Raw genomic sequence first — 19,882 nt, forward strand, 5'->3', positions numbered from 1 at the left:
CTCATGCACAAGGACCCCGAGGTCCCTCTGCACCGTCGCCTGCTGCAGTTTTTCTCCACGTAAGTAATAATCCTTCCTACCATTATTCCTACCAAAGTGGACCATCTCGCACTTGCCAACATTAAATTCCATTTGCCAGTTCCTGGCCCATTCGCCCAGCCTATCTAGATCCTTCTGCAGACTCTCCACACCCTCCACACAATTTGCCGTTCCACCAATCTTGGTGTCATCAGCAAATTTCGACACCATACACTCGGTTCCCAGCCAAATCTTCATGCCAGTTAGTTCAAACCATGTTACTTGTGGTTTGATCAGATGAATACTGCATTACAATACTGATTCAAGATCATCGATGAATAATTAACCACAATTTTCAAAGACACTAGGTGATGCATCAACATAACATAGGTGGCACAGTGGTTAGTACTGCTGCTTACAGCTCCAAGAACCTGGGTTCCATTCTTGGCTTGGGTCACTGTCTGTGTGGAGTTTGCACATTCTCCCCGTATTTGCGTGGGTTTCCTTCGGGCGCTCTGGTTTCCTCCCACAGTCCAAAGATGTGCGGGTTAGGTTGACTGGCCATGCTAAATTGCCCCTTAATGTCCCAGGATGTGTAAGTTAAAGGGATTAGTGGGGTAAGAGTGTGGGGTAGTGGAATAAGGCCCAGGTGGGACTGTTGTTGGTGCAGACTTGATGGGCCGAATGGTCTCCTTCTACACTGTAGTGTTTCTATGATATCTATGATAACAAACTCATATTGGCACAAAGACACAATTCACGTCTATAATTCCCTTAACATGGAGAGCCTTACTCCACAGGATTGTGTGTTGGAGTCTTTGCATTTGTCATTATATATTAACGAGTTAAAGTTAAATGTAGCAGTCATGATTGGGAAACCTGCAGATGATAGAAAAATTGGCCACGTAGTTGATATTGAGACGATGGCTGCCGACTTGAAAATTATTTCAGTGATTTGGTTGAGTGGTTGAGAAATGGCAAATGGAATTCAATCCAGAAAAAAAAGAGTGAGGGAATGCATTTGGAGAGAGCAAACAAAGCAAGGGAACACTCAATAAACAGGATATATGGAGAGTTTAAGAGCGAGAGATCTTGGAGTGCTTGTCCATAGATTCTTGAAGGTGGCAATATAAGTTGACGAGGTGGTGAAGAAAGCATATGGAATGCTTTCCTTTATTGGGCAAGGTACTGAATACAAAATCAAAAATGCAATGATGGAACTCTACAAGCCACAACTGGAATTCTAAGTATTGGTTCTGATCACATTACACCGCATAACTGCTCTTGAGATTTACAGGAATGTTGCCAGGGTTTGTAGATTGCAGCTATGAGGAAAAACTGGATTGACTACAGTCGTTTTCCTTAGAATCAAGTGTGACTTGATTGAGGTGCACAAAATACTGAAGAGCTTAGAAAGGGTAGACAGGAAAGACTTGTTTCCCTTGTTGAAGAGTCAATTACCAGGGCACATAGATTTAAGGTGATTGGTAGGAGGACTAGAGTTGATATGAGGAAAGACCTTTTCATCCAAAGTTTGGTGGGCGACTAGAATTCACTGCCTAATTTGGTGGTCATTTAAAAGCATTTGAGAGCTCTGTGATTTGGTAGAGGTTTTCAAAATTATGAAGAGTTATAACAGATTGAATGGAGAAGGACTACTTTCTCTTGTTAGGAAATCAACAACAAACAGAAAATCAATTTAAGGTCACTGCCAAGAATGACACAAGCAGAGGTTAGAGAAAATTTCTTTACACAAAGGGTTGCTGGAGGACAGAATATTTTGCCACTGTAAGTAATTGAGGTACAGTGCATTGCGTTTTTCAAAGGAGAACTAGATAAATATTTGAAACCAAGAAATATACAGGGCTATGGAAATAACTGCAGGCAACGGGATTAGTTTCCGATTGCTCTGACAAAGATCTGGCACAAATTCAATGGACTGAATGCTTTCCTTTTGTGTTGCAAATCATTATTGTTCTACAAAATGGTACACTAACAGATCCAATAGTTATAACATTAAGAACCTAGATGATTCCCCAAATTATCCAGTAAAATAAAAATTTGACACGAGTTTCAGCCTAATTGTGGTACCGTGCACCATAATGTGATGAAATGCAACTTATGGCATGGTGGCGCAGTAGTGGCACCCAGGTTCAATTCTGGCCTCGGGTCACTGTCTGTGTAGTTTGCACGTTCTCTGTGTTTGCGCAGGTTTCTTCCCATAGTCCAAAGATGTGTGGGTTAGGTTGACTGGCCATACTAAATTGACCCTAGTATCTGGAGGATTAGCAGGGTAAATGAGGATTACTGGAATAGGGCCTGGGAGGAATTGTGGTTGGTAGACTCACTGGGCCTCCTTCTGTACTGTAGTGATTCTATGATTATAATCACGTGAACAGAAATAAAAGGTAAGCAAGTCTGCATTCAAACTCTTAAGATGTAGCAGCATGTCTCAAAATGCCTTTTCTGTTATTTGTTCAGTCCATCAAATTCAGTTTCAACATTTCATAAATCTAATAATCTGAAGGTGAACTTAATATGTGGAAGAACTCACCGTCTGATTTCTTCCCTATGATCCAGGTGGCTAGCAGAGCGATCCTTTTTGACTAAGGAAGCTTCAAAGCCTAGATCCTGCACAGACAAATTAAAATTCAGGGCTCCAACATGACGGTACTAGTCCGTTTCATCACTCTGACAAAATCAACTGCATTTGTACAGAAATTATGTTTAACAATGTAAAGTTTTTAATTCATTCATATTATTCAGATGTTTATCATTAGTTGGACTAATATTTATTGGTGATTCCCAGCTGTTGTCAGGAAGGTGCAAGCCTCCTTCTTGAACCATTACAGTCTTTATGGTGTAGGTACGCCTCCCGTTTTCAAGAATCTTGACTTAGCAACCATGAATGAACAGTGATATACAGCCAAGTCAGGGTGATGTGTAAAATAGAGAGGAACTTAGAGGTTATAGTGTTTCCATGTATCTGTTGCGTTTGATAATTTATGTGGAAGTCATACATTTGAAGTGTTGTTGAACTTTTCTGGTGAGTTGGTGCAGCACATCACAGTACATACCACAGTAACAATGATGAAGAGTGTGAATGTTTAAGGTGTCCACAGTATTTACAATGCTATACACAAAATACAAGCATCTGTTTGATATCATGTTCATCAGGCAACATGAGTTAAGCCAGTTGAGTCTGTGTCAAATGCAGTCAAATCAAATACAGACACCATGGCCCTGTTCTCAGGCCATTCCAGGGGTGAACAGATGCAGAAATATGTATAATATATTATATTGCAATAAGCAATTAGAATATATTTATAAAACATCTTAAAATTACCAGTCTATTACACAAAAAATTAAAATAATCACAACTCACCTCAATGCATTTGATAACATCACGTGGGCCAATGCACCCAGGATCAAATCTGATGTGAGCTTTATTGGTTGCAAGAGCTACTGATGTATAGAGTATACCTTTGGTTTTCATGAGTGTTGATTCAATATTATGAACACATGAGGCACAAGTCATTCCTCGCACCTAGGTAGAAGTGAAAGAATTTGATAAGGTAGTAAAGTGGGTTCATAATGGTGAGGCAGTTAATATCACATATACAGACTTTTAAAACATGTTTCATCAAGTGCCACATAACAAGCTTGCCAGCAAAGTTAAAGCCCCATGGAATAAAATGGATATTGTCAACATGGGTACAAAGTTGGCTGAGTGACAGATAACAGTGGTGGTGAACAGTTGTTTCTCAGACTGAAGAAACAAATACAGTGGGGTTCCCCGGAGTTCATTACTAGGGTATTGCTTTTCTTGTTCTATTTTAAATGATCTAGGCTTGAAGCACAGGGTGCAAGTGAAAATTTGCAGAGGACACAAAACCTGGTAGCATTGTGAACTGTTGAGAATGATAGAGTAAATCGGTTGGACTAAAACCTGGTGTTGTCAGACTTTTTATAATGATAGAGTACACAGAGTGATGGAATGGGTGGACAAGTGACAGATTAAATTGAAAGCACAGAAGTGTAAAGTGGCATATTTTGGTAGGAAGAATAAGGAGACAAAATAAAAAATGATACAATTAACAAGGGGGTTCAGGAAGAGAGAGATCCAGAGATATGTGAACAAGCCACTTAAGGTGGCAAAACATCTACCTATGCTCTCTGACTGCATACCAATTAGCAAAAAAGTGCAACAAATCACCCCTAACATTTCTCCAGATAACAGTCAATATTTGGCCAGCTAATTGTCTGCAAGTTCAACTACTCCAATGAGACCTAATGTAATAGTTCCCTCAACCTCAATGTTTGACCTTCTTGAAAATAAAAGTATTTCTAAAAATCTCGCAGGTCAAGATTGGCAGTAGCCATGTATCTCACTATGATAGTTTTGAGTGATTGGGATTCCTGCACTTAATATGGAGAGCAATTCAGCAATATTTGAATTGAATACTCACAACAAGTTCTAACTGACCATCTGATCCGTCGTAGTCCTCTAGCACAGAGGCTCCAAAACCCAGTTCATTTATCAACTCAGCAATGTCTGGAGGCTTTATGATCCTTGAATTATACCTCACTTCTGCTTTTCCAGCCATTAGGGCGACCAATACAGAATATATTCCTTGGCAGAATCAAAAGTGCAAAATTCACAGTCAGTTAAAATGCTGCGTTGGGATTCCTGCTTTTAACACTCAAAACAATTTCAACATTTGTGGTATAGGTACCATCAAAATCTATATCCTGCTAACATTTTGCTTAGCGAGTTAAAAGTGTTTCTGACTAAAATACAAGAAGTTAGATAGTAGCACCTCAGTTAAATTATTTACTGCACCAATGAATCTTGGCTTAAAATGTATTTTGTGCATTTAGGAAAAAAAACTCAGCAACAGGAAGTTAAAACGTCAAGATGAATTTTAAATTCAGGTTTTTAACAGTGATGGCAAGAATTGAGGTACAATAAATAAACCACATCGCATGCCAGAAACCGCATAACTTCACATAATAGACCTTGTCCTTGCAGACAGGAGCATGTCCATTCATTGTACCTTTTCCAACTAAATAAAAGTTTATAGGGCAGCCATTCCCCAAGACAATGCCTTGATTTATAAGAGGTGATCTGCCCAATTCGAATTTAAATCAAAACTTGGTAGTTAATTATGCCCTTGTGCCTTCTCCACTGCAACACCTCTACCAGAGTCCACTTGCCAACCAATCAGTACTCTCTTCTCATGCAGAGTACACTGTTGTTTGGTTACAATTCTTGCAAGTCTGTCCTAATGAGTGCAAGACAAAAAGCTTTGGCAGCATGTATTTTTTTTTAACAATACTCAATATATTTAATCTCCTGCACAGGAACTAAAAGCATGACCTTGGCATTATCAGCACCATGTATAAACCAATGACACATTCCTATATATAAACAGAATCCATGCACTTAATTGCCGTAGGTACATAAACATAGTCTTACTCTCCCATCAAGTTTAAAGAAATAAATCAGTGTGCCTTATTCATCATAGTTAAACTAGATGAGTTGGAGAAAATTATGAAATATTCAATATGAAACATACAAAGAGAATACAGTCATTATTTATATGATTGCACAAATATTTGCTATTTTAATCGACAATAAATACTTTGCGTGGACAGTGATTAGAAAATTCTTGGTCTATAGTTTGAGAAAATGTAGTCTAGCAACAAGGTTTAGATTACAGCAGTGTCATAAAATATTTATTGGACTGATGCAGTGTGGAAGTTTAGTGCAGTAGGGACAGGCTTATATGAGACCAAACTTCAGTGTCATATTAAGTAGAGAGAGGGGGGTGGTGTGGGGGGAAGAAAATATACAAACGGAAGGGAGCCCACAGCAGGGATATGCCACGAAACGGTACCTTAGGGGACATACATGCAAAACATTTCTAATATAGATGCACAAATGCAGAAATTAAACACTACACTTCTCTGACACCAGAACTCTACCGTCTGTGGTGGCCAATAAAAGGTATTATTTGGAAAACAAGTTTCTGAAATTTACTTTATAAAGTTAATTAACACAGTTTTATATCAGTTTAAAATTAAAATCTGCAAATATCATCTTAGATGCTTACATAAACTAATTAAGTAAAATAATAGAAATGAAACAAAAGATTGAAAATGACCAAGACAACTATAATTTAATCAAGTGATTCAAAAGAAAGCCAAGGATGACTGGAGTACTTAAGGATGTCATCTAAGAACATAAGAACATAAGAAATAGGAGCAGGAGTAGGCCATCTAGCCCTTCGAGCCTGCCCCGCCATTCAATAAGATCATGGCTGATCTGTCGTGGCTCAGTTCCACTTTCCCGCCCTCTCCCCATAACCCATAATCCCCTTGCCTATCAAAAACCTATCAACCCGCGTCTTAAATATATTTAGTGAGGCAGCCTCCACCACTTCAACGGGCAGAAAATTCCAGAGATTCACCACCCTTTGAGTGAAGAAGTTCCTCCTCAACTCCATTCTAAACTGCCCCCCCTTTATCTTGAGGCTGTGCCCTCTAGTCCTACTGTCCTTTCTGAGCAGGAAGAGCCTCTCCACCTCTATCCTATCCATCCCATTTATCATCTTATACGTCTCAATGAGATCTCCCCTCATTCTTCTAAACTCCAACGAGTACAAGCCTAGTTTATTCAGCCTCTCCTCATAGCTCAACCCCCTCAACTCCGGCATCAGCCAAGTAAACCTCCTCTGCACTCCCTCCAAGGCCAAAATATCCTTGCGTAAGTGCGGCGACCAAAACTGCACACAGTACTCCAGCTGCGGCCTCACCAGTGCCCTGTACAGTTGCAGCAAAACCTCCCTACTTTTATATTCAATTCCCCTCACTATGAAGGCCAGCATCCCATTTGCCTTCCTGACCACCTGCTGCACCTGCAGGCTGGGTTTTTGCGACTCATGCACAAGGACCCTGAGGTCCCTCTGCACCGTTGCATGCTGCAGTTTTTCGCCATGTAAGTAATAGTCCTTCCTACCATTATTCCTACCAAAGTGGACAACTTCACATTTGCTAACATTAAATTCCATTTGCCAGTTCCTGGCCCATTCACCCAGCCTATCTAGATCCTTCTGCAGCCTTTCCACACCCTCCGCACAATTTGCCATTCCACCAATCTTGGTGTCATCAGCAAAAATGGTGTCATCTGAAAGCCAAAATTACATTATAACCCCTTATTGAATCACAAAATACTTTTCTCTTCACACTTAATACATACTAAAGTGAAATTAAATTTAATTAAGCTGGCAAGATTGATTGGCTCAGGTTAGACTGGAAACACATTGTGTCCTTCAGGGGTCATTTTAATCACAGGACATTAAAAGTTAAGTTTTAAAAGTCTATTGGTTGCAGGAAGTAAAGAAATTACAAAATTTAGATGTAGTTTTATGATTTTTCTGATCGAGAATGAGTTAGAGCTGGAAGCTGTATGATGGGTGCCAAGTTGGAGCAAAAAGGTTGGCTTACTTCAAGTTAGAAAGATGGAAAAAATGCAATCCCATCTGAAGTAATAATGAAATTGAGAAACAAGAAAAATTCTATTAAGGGAGAGAGAGGTTGAAGACTTGATGTGGGAAAGTCGAGAGTTTATTGTGATTTCACAACACAATTCAGATCTAACCAGGGAACTACTCTGCGGTTATGACGACAAAAAGAAACAATGCTGGATGTCTTAACTAAAATCAAAAAGCTGCAATTGCACAGTAGGTCAGCTAGCATTCAAAAAGAAAAGTTGTTTTGCTTCATGTTGATCTTGCTGCCTCTTTCTTACACTGAGTTAGCTGATCTCAGTCAAGATCACAGTTAGTAGCATTAGTATTGACCCCAGCAATCTTTGCCATGGAATAGAAACCCATCCTTCATCATGAAGCTCATCTATGAGCTTCAGGTGAGGACAGGAATAAGCATAGAGATGTTACATTCTCCATGCTCTCTTTGTACAAATGCCAAATCACCTAAAGGAAGGCTGCAGCCAGCAGGCAATCTAGCAATGCTATTAATCAGTGGCTTCAGGCACTGGAAAAAGGAGGAATCACTGTTGCTACTTTCACACAATAGAATGTTGCAACTTGTGAGATTTCAGAGGAAATGAAACTAAAATTAAATATATGAAAAAGCTTGCAGCAATTCAAATGTTCTTACCATCTTCCTGTTTCAAATTCCTCTCAATGTTAGCCACACAGGATGCACAGGTCATGCCGGTTATCTGAATAAAACATTTTTCTGGCACAGCAGCTTCTCTGTTCTGTTGGGTGATGCCCGACTCCTGTGATAGCAACTCTCCTTTTATGTAGGTCATCCCTGTTTCACATAGCCCATTCCTCATTTTTTTGTCTTTTACAGACACTTTCGGCAAAATTTCTGCTGGTAATACTGCAGGTTCTGGACTTGCTGCAATTATACAATTTGCATAGCATTTTCGGTTATGATAAAATGCATTATAGAATGTGTGTGTGAATTCATCAGGTAGCCAGTAACTATTCCACTTTTCTCAATCAACATCAACAATCAAGTGGTTTCACTCAGCTACAGTCCGCTAACATGTCTTTGCCCACACCGCTGCTGCTGTATTGCTGCCACTCTGCCTACTAGAAACCAAGTAAAGGTTTGTCTAAAATGATATCATAAAGAATCTTGACAACTTACAAAAGAGTTTGGTAGTTCAGCAGTGGCAGCAAAACAGCAGCACCTTATATTGGGGCGTGAAATGGAAATATTACACTGGCATATAGGGTCTGCTCTTCTTGGACTGGAGTTAATTACAGGTCAGGGCGGAAGGAAAACGCCTATTTTTACAATGCACAGAAATCCTTTCCTAAAGGACTCATGAGGTGGTATGGTTCCCATCATCCCTTTATCAAAGTATGGGCCTGAGCAATGAGCATTGCTGACTAAAACAGAAAGGAGGGACATCACAACCAAAATCTGATCCCCTTCTCACATAATACGCCCCCAGCTGATTTCTTCCCTCCTTAAATTATCCTTACTGCCCTTGGATTAAGTGCCTATTAGCATCCTAGATCAAGATCAGTAGACCAGGGTAAACAAGGCATTCACATTTGGCGTTTCCAAAGCTGTATGGCTCACTTCTATTATCTACAGCACATTTACTAACTAAAATTTGCTCTCTGCACTTGCTTAAAATGATAACCTGACACAGCACTATGCTTACTGCGCAGAAACTCAAATTTTCAGCTATGATTCTTTTTGCTCCAGTCAAGGGATGCACGTAAAACCTAAGAGGGTAGCGGCAGCATTCTAATAATACTGTATAGCTTAATTTGTCCCTCAACAGTACTGCATGTGGATAAAGCTCATACCAAATAGATAGACAAAAAGGATGGGACATATCCACTAAACATGTTTATGGCTCCAAGCAGTATGTCAAGAGTGGTATTGATCTGAGAGCCAACCATGCATTTCACCCTTAAGATCAAGTGGGTTAGGATGGATTGATCTTTACTTTTAATTAGATAAATTAGTTAAATTAGAAAGAGTTACCAGGAAGAATTGCCTCAAATCCCATATCATCTATCATGTCTCTCAGCTCCTCAGGGTTGGTAAAGAGAGGATCATATTCCACAGTTCCACTGTGCTGCGCTAGGGAAACATTAATTGATATCACTCCACTTTTGTTTGAGATGTTTTCTTCTATAGTTTTCACACAAGAATTACAAGTCATTCCTTTAATATCAATCACTGTCACATTGCTCAACCGATGTTTCCTTGACTCCAAAGCAGGCAGCTGAGGTGAAGATACCAAAGGATTCTGAGCAGCACTGAGTGTAGATTTTTCAGAGTGACATTCATACGGAAGTGAAACTTTGAAATTTCCTGGAGGCAAGCTCTCAATTTTTTGCTTTAAGGCATCTGGAGTAATCATGGCTGGGTTGTATTGAATGGTAGTGCTTTTAGATTCCAAAGAAACCTTGATGCTGTGTACAGCTGGGAGTGTCGCTAAGTTACTCTCAATGTTTGTTACACAGGAGCCACAGTGCATGCCATCAATTCTGAGGATCAAATTTGTTGGTTTGTTGGTCACCTCCTGTGGGTCAAGTTTGGTCACCTGAGTTGCATTTATTAAGCGCTCAATGTCAAAATCAAGCTTCAAAGGTTTGGCCTTGGTTTTGATTGTGGCAGTAAATCCAGCACTTTCAATTTGAGTCCTGAGGTCCTCTGGTGTGATGAGGTGGGCTTGGTACACAATTGTGGCTTCCTGATTACTCAAAGAAACTATTGAAAAAGAAACATCTGGTAAATATGAATTAAATTGATTCAAACATTATGTAAACTTAGACAAAAAATGTAAAACATGAATTTTTCAACAATCAAGATTAAAAATTAGTTGTGCTCTCCCTAGTGGCCTAAAGGGCAAAAAGTCAGATGTAGCACTAAGCCACACAAACTGAAGAGTATTAGTTTAATTCCAAACTGAGACCAACAAATTGAACAGACTTGAAAACTCCAATTGGAGTCCCTGTTTTCAGACTAGAGATGAAAAACCAACAAAGGTTCCAACAATTCTTCACTGGCTAAGGCTGAAGAGTTACATGGTGCAAATCAAGCCAGAATCCAATTCGGCTTGATTCCTGGATCTTCCAAATTCACCTTGATCAAGATTCTGCCAATGTTCAGCCAACAACTATCACACACATTTGAAGAATGCCACTTGGTTAAAGACCAGAGGGCCCAAACAAACCTTGTGGAAATGCACCTCAAAACAGCCAGCACTTGAAAAGGAAAGGACAACACACAAAAAAAAAGTTCAACTGACATCTTTAAATTTCATGAGCAATGTTTCATCTAAACAAGAGTATCCCTTTGAAATGTTAATCTATCTTTTCTTTTTTGATGATACACTCCCATTTCTAATCACTTTTCATTTTTTCTCTCTAATACTTTTCCATTACACTACTTTGTTTTAAAGAAATTACGTATTTTCAGACATTGATCAAGCATTATAATCTCATAATCCCCACCCAGTTACATAATGCAAAGCCATGCAGTAAAACTTGGCAGTCAGGATTGCACCAAGACAAAATTAAAACAAATAACAGAATAAACAAAAGACTGAGAAAATACATAATTATATATTTTTGTCAGGGCTGAGGAGGAGACACATTGCAGATAAGCCCCAAGGTCAATACTACTGTTGTTGGATGTTTGTCTAGATTGACAATTGTTTGACTCATTTTCCCCGCACCCCGAGGTCAAGTGGAGAAAACACATCGGGAAATAACTGGACTCCTTTCTGGGACTTTCTTTTACATAAAGTCTCAGTTGTAGTGGACATTCATGCATCACCATCGTGCAGTGGCTTTGACATCCATCATTATGAGCTGCTTCGAAAAGCTAATCATGGCACACATCAATTCCAGTCTCCTGGACTACCTTGATCCACTATAGTTTGCCTACTGCCACAACAGGTCCACAGCAGATGCCATCTCCCTTGCCCTGCATTCAACCCTATAACAGCTAGGCAGCAAAGACACCAATGTCAGACTCCTATGTATTGACTACAGCTCAGCCTTCAACACCATTATTCCGACGAAACTCATCTCCAAAATCCGTGGCCTGGGCCTCCGCACCTCCTTCTGCGACTAGATCCTGAACTTCCTAACTCACAGACCACTATCAATAAGGAAAGGCAACAACACCTCCTCCACCATCATCCTCAACACCAGTGCCCCAAAAGGCTGTGTTCTCAGCCCCCTACTACACTCTTTATACATCTATGACTGTGTGACCAAATTCCCCTCCAACTCGATTATCAAGTTTGCTGACGATACCATAATAGTGGGCCAGATCTCAAACAATGACGAGGCAGAGTACAGGAATGAGATAGAAAATCTGGTGAACTGGTGCAGCGACAATAATCTCTCCTTCAATGTCAATAAAATGAAGGAGATTCTCATCAATTTCAGAAAGCATAGAGGAGAACATGCCCCTGTCTATATCAATGGGGACGAAGTATAAAGGGTCAAGTGCTTCAAGTTTTTAGGTATACAGATCACTAAAAACCTGTCTTGGTCCCCCCATGTCAAAAACATAGTTAAGAAAGCCCACCAGTGCCTCTACTTTCTCAGAAGACTAAGGAAATTTGGCATGTCAGCTACGAGTCTCACCAACATTTACAGATGCACCATAGAACGTATTCTGATTGTGTCACAGCTTGGTATGGTTCCTGCTCTGCCCAAGACCGCAAGAAACTATGAAAGGTCATGAATGTAGCCCAATCCATCAAGCAAACCAGCCTCCCATCCACTGACTCTGTCTACACTTCCCACTGCCTTGGCAAAGTACCCATCTTAATTAAGGACCTCACACACTCTGGACATTCCCTCTTCCACCTTCTTCCATCAGGAAAACGACACAGAAGTCTGAGGTCATATACCAACCGACTCAAGAACAGCTTCTTCCCTGCTGCCGTTAGAATGGACCTATCTTGCATGAAGTTGATTTTTCACTACACCCTAGTTATGACTGTAACACTGCATTCTGAATTCTCGTTTTCTTCTCTATGAACAGTATGTTTTGTCTGTATAGCATTCAAGAAACTATACTTTTCACTATGTGCTAATAATAACAGAGTTGTCGTGATGGGAGACTTCAATTTCCCAAACATCGACTGGAATATCCCTAGGGTAAGGGGTTTGGATGGGGAGGAGTTTGTTCGGTGTGTTCAGGAAGGTTTCCTGACACAGTATGTGGATAAGCCTACGAGGGGAGAGGCTGTACTTGACCTGGTACTGGCAAATGAACCAGGGCAGGTGATGGATCTTTCGGTAGGAGAGCATCTTGGAAATGGTGACCATAATTCTATCTCCTTCACAATTGCATTGGAACGAGATAGGATCAGGCAGGCTAGGAAGGTGTTTGTCTGGGGTAAGGGGAGATACGAAGAAGTCAGGAAGATACTTGGACAAATAAACTGGAAGGAGGCGTTCTTAGGGAAAAGTACCGAAGGAAGGTGGCAGATATTCAAGGAATGTGTGTCTGGAGCTCTGAATAACAACGTTCCGATGAGACAAGGGGGTTTTGGTAGGTCGCGGGAACCGTGGTGCACAAAGGCTGTGTTAAACCTAGTCAGGAGGAAAGGGAAGGTGTATAAGAGGTTCAGGGAATTAGGAGAGGTTAAAGATCTTGAGGAGTATAAGGACTGTAGGAAGGAACTTAAAAGGGAAATTAGGAGAGCCAGAAGGGGTCATGAGAAGACCTTGGCGGGTAAGATTAAGGAGAATCCCAAGGCCTTCTATAAATATGTGAAAGGTAAAAGGATAAGAAGAGAAGGGATAGGACCTATAAAAGGTGAGGGGGGAAAGGTTTGTGTGGAACCAGAAGAAATGGCAGAGGTGCTTAACGAGTACTTCGCCTCAGTATTCACAGTGGAAGCTGATCTGGGAGATTTTGTTATGGATTTGCAGCAGATGGAAAAGATTGAGTACGTGAATATTAAGGAGGAGGATGTGTTGGAACTTTTGAATTCTATCAAGGTAGATAAGTCGCCTGGACCAGATGGGATGTACCCCAGGATACTGTGGGAGGCGAGGGAAGAGATTGCAGAGCCCCTGGCGATGATCTTTGCGTCGTCAATGGAGACGGGAGAGGTTCCGGAGGATTGGAGGATTGCGGATGTAGTTCCTATTTTCAAGAAAGGGAACAGAGATAGCCCGGGAAATTACCGACCGGTGAGTCTGACCTCAGTAGTTGGTAAGCTGATGGAGAGGCTTCTGAGGGACAAGATTTACGAACATTTGGAGAGGTTTGACATGATCAGGAATAGTCAGCATGGATTTGTCAAGGGCAGGTCGTGCCTTACGAGCCTAGTTGAGTTCTTCGATAATGTGACTGAACACATTGACGAAGGAAGTGCCGTGGACGTAGTGTACATGGACTTCAGCAAGGCGTTTGATAAGGTCCCCCATGCAAGACTTCTTGAGAAGGTGAGAGGGCATGGGATCCAAGGGCCTTTGGCCTTGTGGATCCAGAATTGGCTTGCCTGCAGAAGGCAGAGAGTGGTTGTGGATGGGGCTTTTTCTGAATGGAGGTCAGTCACCAGCGGAGTGCCTCAAGGATCTGTTCTGGGACCCTTGTTGTTTGTCATTTTCATAAATGACCTGGATGAGGAAGTGGAGGGATGGGTAAGTAAGTTCGCTGATGACACTAAGGTCGGTGGTGTTGTGGATGGTCTGGAAGGATGGCAAAAGTTGCAGCAGGACATAGATAGGATGCAGGACTGGGCGGAGAAGTGGCAGATGGACTTCAACGCGGATAAATGTGTAGTCGTCCGTTTTGGCAGAACCAATGGGATGAACAAGTACACTATCAAGGGCAGAAGTCTGAGTAGTGTTGAAGAGCAGAAGGATCTAGGGGTCCGGGTCCACAGGACTCTTAAATCGGCCTCGCAGGTGGAGGAGGTGGTCAAGAAGGCGTATGGTGTACTGGCCTTCATTAATCGAGGGTTTGAGTTTAGGAGTCGGGAGGTAATGCTGCAACTTTATAAGACCCTTGTCAGGCCTCATTTAGAGTATTGTGCGCAGTTCTGGTCGCCTCACTATAGGAAAGATGTAGAAGCTATTGAGAGGGTACAGAGGAGATTTACAAGGATGTTGCCTGGACTGGGAGGCATGCCTTATGAAGATAGGTTGAGGGAGCTGGGACTCTTTTCCCTGGAGAGACGAAGGTTGAGAGGCGACCTGATAGAAGTTTACAAAATGTTGAGAGGAATAGATAGGGTGGACTCTCAGAGGCTATTTCCCCGGGTTGAAATGGTTGCTACGAGAGGACACAGATTTAAGATGCAAGGAGGGAAGTTCAGAAGTGATGTTAGGGGTAAGTTTTTCACTCAGAGGGTGGTGAGTGAATGGAATCGGCTGCCGTCAGTGGTGGTGGAGGCGAACTCGCTGGGGTCTTTTAAAAGACTTCTGGATGAGTATATGGGGTTTAATGAGATTGAGGGTTATAGATAGGTCTGTAGGTTGGTAGGGGTTGATGTGATCGGCGCAACTCGTGGGCCGAAGGGCCTGTTTGTGCTGTAGTGTTCTATGTTCTAATACACGTGACAATAATAAATCAAATCACATCAAATTCAAGCATTTTTACAGATCAAATGAGGGTGTACACTTTAATTCATATGAACAGTAGATATACTTTACTGTCACCATTTGTAGTGGCTTGATAACATTTCCAAACATGTAAACTGGAAAGAAAAATAATCACCACCTTCAAAAGGAATCATCATTCTAGAAAGGATCCTGTACTCTTGAATACAAACAGTGCAATGATTGCTTCTCCTTGCACTTTGCTATTGATCAAGAGCTAAAATTAGGTAATTTACACATGTAACCAATCTGACTTGAACATACATATTTACCACAGTTCTGATTTAATTAAAAAGATAAATAAAGTGCCTGAAGAGGCTGCTGATTGAATTTAGCACTGCTTATAGGAGTAAAACACAGAACACATAGCCTTTGATGGTGGCTGCTTGTAACCCAGTAAAATTATACAAAACCTCTTTTGGATTGTATGTTTAACTCCACTCTGCTCTCCTGTTCTAGACTGAGTTAATTTATTATGTTTCATTATTTTACTTGCTCTGTTCATCTTTTCTCACCCACACATTGATCCCATGGTTTTGCCAGTGCAAACGTCTGCCTGCCACTTCCAGTAAAGGTGCAGAGTGCAAAGAAAATAAACAATATTTTTTAATAATTCACCTTTAATGCGTTGGACACCTTGCAGCTTCCCAATCTTGCCTTCAATCGTGCTGCTACAGGAGTGGCAAGTCATTCCTTCCACCCTCATTTTCACTACCATTTCACTGCCTTGGTTCGTCCAAGTTTCTTCAGGCATTGGCAACCTCTTGTCCACTGGAGAACTGTCCACAGCCAAGTCAATGATTTCCTTGTTGAGACTTGTGGTGGGAACAAAGGCTGCATAATTTTCATCAAGTAACCTTTTTCTCTCCCTGTCATTTATGCTGGGCATTTGGTTTACAGTCTGCTGGCCAGGCTGGGGAGAAAGTCCCCTCTCATTGTTGAGAAGAGCTGATTCTGGAGTGACAGGCATTGGACTTGTGTCCATTAACGTAGCTTCAAATCCCATGTCATCAATTGCTTCCTGTAGTGACTCTGGGGTCTGAAACTCCGGATTGTACACAATAGCAGCATTATGGTTTTCAAGGGACACCTGTGCACAGAAAGTATTAGTTAATATGTTTCATAAGGAAATGCTAAAAACCAGAGGGAAAAAAATAAGCTAACTCCAACAACTGCTAAACATAGAGCGAAAAAGATACAAATATTTTCTATCCTTTATGAAAGTAAAACATTGAACATTCCCAGCTACATGACAATCTGTTGATGTTAAAACTTTAGCCAATTATAGTGTTTTGACTATCGAGTTCACACTTCATATGTTTTAGAACGTAACAGTTTTCTCAATTAAAGTTTGAAATTGAATATGGAACAAAACCTAAATTGAAATAATAAGAGTCCTGAAATAAATGCAATGCAAACAACCTTGGTGGCCATTTTGACTTAAAAATGAAACAAAAAAATGATCAGACTTGAGCTTATTGAATGGCAGAGCAGGCTAGAGTAGCTGAGTGGCCTGCTTTTGATCCTAATTCACATGTTCATATGGTCATGTGACAATAGTTGCTCCTCTGACAGCAGGTGTGTGATGGAATACTCTCCAATTGCCTGGATGAGTGCAGCCCCAACAACGCTCAAGTTCGACACCACCCAGGACAAAGCAGCCCGCTTGATTAGTACCCCTTCCACTCCCTCCATCATCGAAGAACAGTAGTAGCACATGCACTGCAGGAACTCAACAAGGTTCCTTAGGCAGCATGTTCCAAACAGACAAAAGTCACCATCTACAAGGACAAGGACAGCAGACACCAGGGAACAAAACCACCTGGAGATTCCCCTTTGAGTCATTCACCATACTAACTTAATATATCGCTGCTCATTCACTGTCACTGGGTCAAAATCCTGGAACTCCCTCCCTAATATCACTGTGGGTGTATGTACATGGACTATAGCAGTTCAAGAAGGCAGCTCACCTCAATTCTCAAGGGCAGTTAGGGATGGGAAATAAATACTGGCTTCAGCCACATCCTGTAGATTAATTTTTAAAAAAGGCCAATAACAAAGTAAACTAGTGCTTGAAAGCATTTGGAACAAACAGTTCCAAACACATTGTATATCAGGTCAGTTTCAATCAGGCTTTACGTCTGCAGTTTCACTTTTAGCATTACAACACAACCAAGCGATTGCAAATATCTTGCAGTTAAAGCCAGACTGCTGGGTTTGTACTTAGTAACATTTAGCCCAACAATAGAGAATGCTGGAAAAACTCAGCAGCTCTGGCAGATTCAAGCATCGCAGTATTTTGTTTAATTTAGCCCAACAAAGCTTTTTGATTATAGTTTTTATATATGACCAGCGCCCTTTCAATAGATAAACACATCATCTGATGGGCCACTGAGATAAATAAACCAGAAAGTCTCAGGTTTGCTCCCTATTCTGTGCTCAGACTTGCCGATTTTGTAATGGGCACAACCGATCTCTCCGCATCTCAGAAAGAATTAAAGATCAGCTGAAGCTTAAACCAGAGAAGAATTGAAAAATTACTGCCTGCCTTACTGCATCTCTTTATCTACTGTTTAGCTCCATTTAAATGAAGCCTTTTTTCCCCTCCCAACTTTATCACTTCATTGCTCTACTGAAACCATTTATGCATAGCTGAAATTGGAAAGGGCAAGCAAAGGAGAAACTCTGCAAAAGCCTTTGTAAAGGAATAAATACATTCGGACTTTTAAGAAAATCAACATAGACTTGAAGTACACATGGGCCAGATTTTATGCTTCCCCAATGGCAGGTCTCCCGCCAGCGGATGAGGCAGCCATTTAAACTAACATTTCCTTTGGCCGGATATTATCCGGCAGGCAAGATGGGCTGTAAATTTCTGGCCATAGCTTGCTTCAGAGTCATTTCGAATTGGCCTATCTCAAAATGATGCCTCCTAATTTGGAAAATTTATCTCTGCTATCAAGCTAAATTAAAAAATGAAAACCAAAAATCCGAAGTGAAAGCATGAAATGCTGGCCGTATGCTGCAGGCCTGTCAGAACTCTGAATTTGCGAGACCTGAATAGCAAAGGGTCCAATTCTGATAAAAAGTTTGTGAAACATTAACCTTTTTTCTTCCCAAATGTTGAAGAACATGCCATGTATTTCTGGATTTTGCACCAATTTCTCAAACAGCAAAGACAACACGCACATCGTCACAGTCAGTGCTATCATGCCTCCTGTTAAATATAACATTGATCTTTTGAAAAGAAAACTAGGCATTTCCTGTTTCTCTCACCCAAATCACTGCAATACTTATTAGATCTCAGGTCAGATAATCCTTTGCAACATTGCAAACTTGCAATTATTTATATAATGTCACAGTCTTTTTTTTCTGGAGGAAGTTTCAACACTTTCAACTATTTTATCATTTATTTACATTAACATTGTTACTTTATCTGAAATAATAACTTCAGCAGAGAAAGGAATTTCCTCCTTTTGCACTGGCATCTGTAACTTGTCCAACAAATGTAACTTACAAATTGTGCAATATATAAAATTCTTGCCAATAAGTTAATTTTCAACATCACCTCTAGCCTAATAACATGGTATACAAGCACTAGTGAAAATTCAGTGAAAAATGCTTTCCTAATATTCTAAAAAGAGTTAAAATATTGCATATTGTATAAACCAAAAGTTTATTTATTAGTGTCACAAGTTGGTTTACATTAACACTGCAATGAAGTTACTGTAAAAATTCCCTAGTCGCCACACTCCGATACCTGTTCAGGTATACTGAGGGAGAATTTAGCATGGCCAAACAACCTAAACCCCATTTCTTAGACTGTGGGAGGAAACCAGAGCACCCAGAGGAAGCCCACGCAGACATGGGGATGATGTGCAGTCACCCAAGCTGGCAATTGAACCCGGGTTCCTGGCGCTGTGAGGCAGCAGTGCGAACCACTGTGCCACCTTAGAGGAGCTCCAGGCTCTAATGTCTCAGTTCTATGTCAAGTCACCAAATCTTAGCAGGGTTTCAAAATTAACTTTGTTGATTCTGGGGAGCAATGGATCATATTCTCTACTTCCTTAATAACGCAATGACAAGTTAAAGGACATTAAGAGCAGATTCTGTATCAACAGGTGATGAAGCATGCCAGCGCATTTGCATGTTTTAGCAGGGTTGCATCAAGATTGTGAGGTGAGAAAAGTTTCATGCTCCAAGATCAGGCAACTGACCAACACGTAGCATATTGTCTGATACCCAAGTACTTAGGCAAAATCCCTGGAGTACTGTGCCCACTTTTGGTCTCCTTATCTAAGGAAAGATATATTTGCCTTCAGAGATTTACAGTAATTGTTAACTATATTTGATTCCTGGAATGAGAGTGCTTCTCTATGGTGAAAGATTCAGTAAAATGGTCTCATTTCCTCTGGAGTTTAGAAGTATAAGAGGTGATTTCATTGAAACGTGATATTCTGAGGGGACTGGACAGGGCGGATGCTAAGAGATTGTGTTGCCTGAATTGGAGAAGCCAGAACTGATCCCTTGACCCAAGACTGAGAAGGAGAAGTTTCTTCACTCAAAGAATTGTGAATCTTTGGAATCCTCTGCCCCTGAAACATATGACGGCTCAATTGTTGGTATACTTGAAGCCAAGGCAGATTTTGGGAGACTAGGAGAAATCAAAGATTATGAGGAACAGGCAAGAAAGTGTTGAGGCCAAGATCATGATTTTACTG

At 40.8% G+C, this 19,882-nt stretch overlaps 1 protein-coding gene across 1 annotated transcript in view; it reads right to left on the reverse strand.

Moving 5' to 3' along the window:
- LOC145342132 (copper-transporting ATPase 1-like) overlaps window positions 1-19,882 on the reverse strand; it is an 82,692-nt gene that overhangs the window by 45,526 nt on the left and 17,284 nt on the right. The window contains exons 3-8 of the mRNA XM_080187386.1: window positions 15,780-16,251; window positions 9,562-10,293; window positions 8,203-8,451; window positions 4,488-4,651; window positions 3,404-3,565; window positions 2,573-2,649 (exon numbers count right to left, since the gene is read on the reverse strand). Coding sequence (XP_080043512.1) covers window positions 2,573-2,649; window positions 3,404-3,565; window positions 4,488-4,651; window positions 8,203-8,451; window positions 9,562-10,293; window positions 15,780-16,251 — 1,856 coding nt within the window. The remainder of the gene's footprint in view (window positions 1-2,572; window positions 2,650-3,403; window positions 3,566-4,487; window positions 4,652-8,202; window positions 8,452-9,561; window positions 10,294-15,779; window positions 16,252-19,882) is intronic.

The sequence above is a fragment of the Carcharhinus amblyrhynchos genome, chromosome 4 (genome assembly GCF_965287045.1).
Source record: "Carcharhinus amblyrhynchos chromosome 4, sCarAmb.v2.hapA, whole genome shotgun sequence".
NCBI lineage: Eukaryota > Metazoa > Chordata > Chondrichthyes > Carcharhiniformes > Carcharhinidae > Carcharhinus > Carcharhinus amblyrhynchos.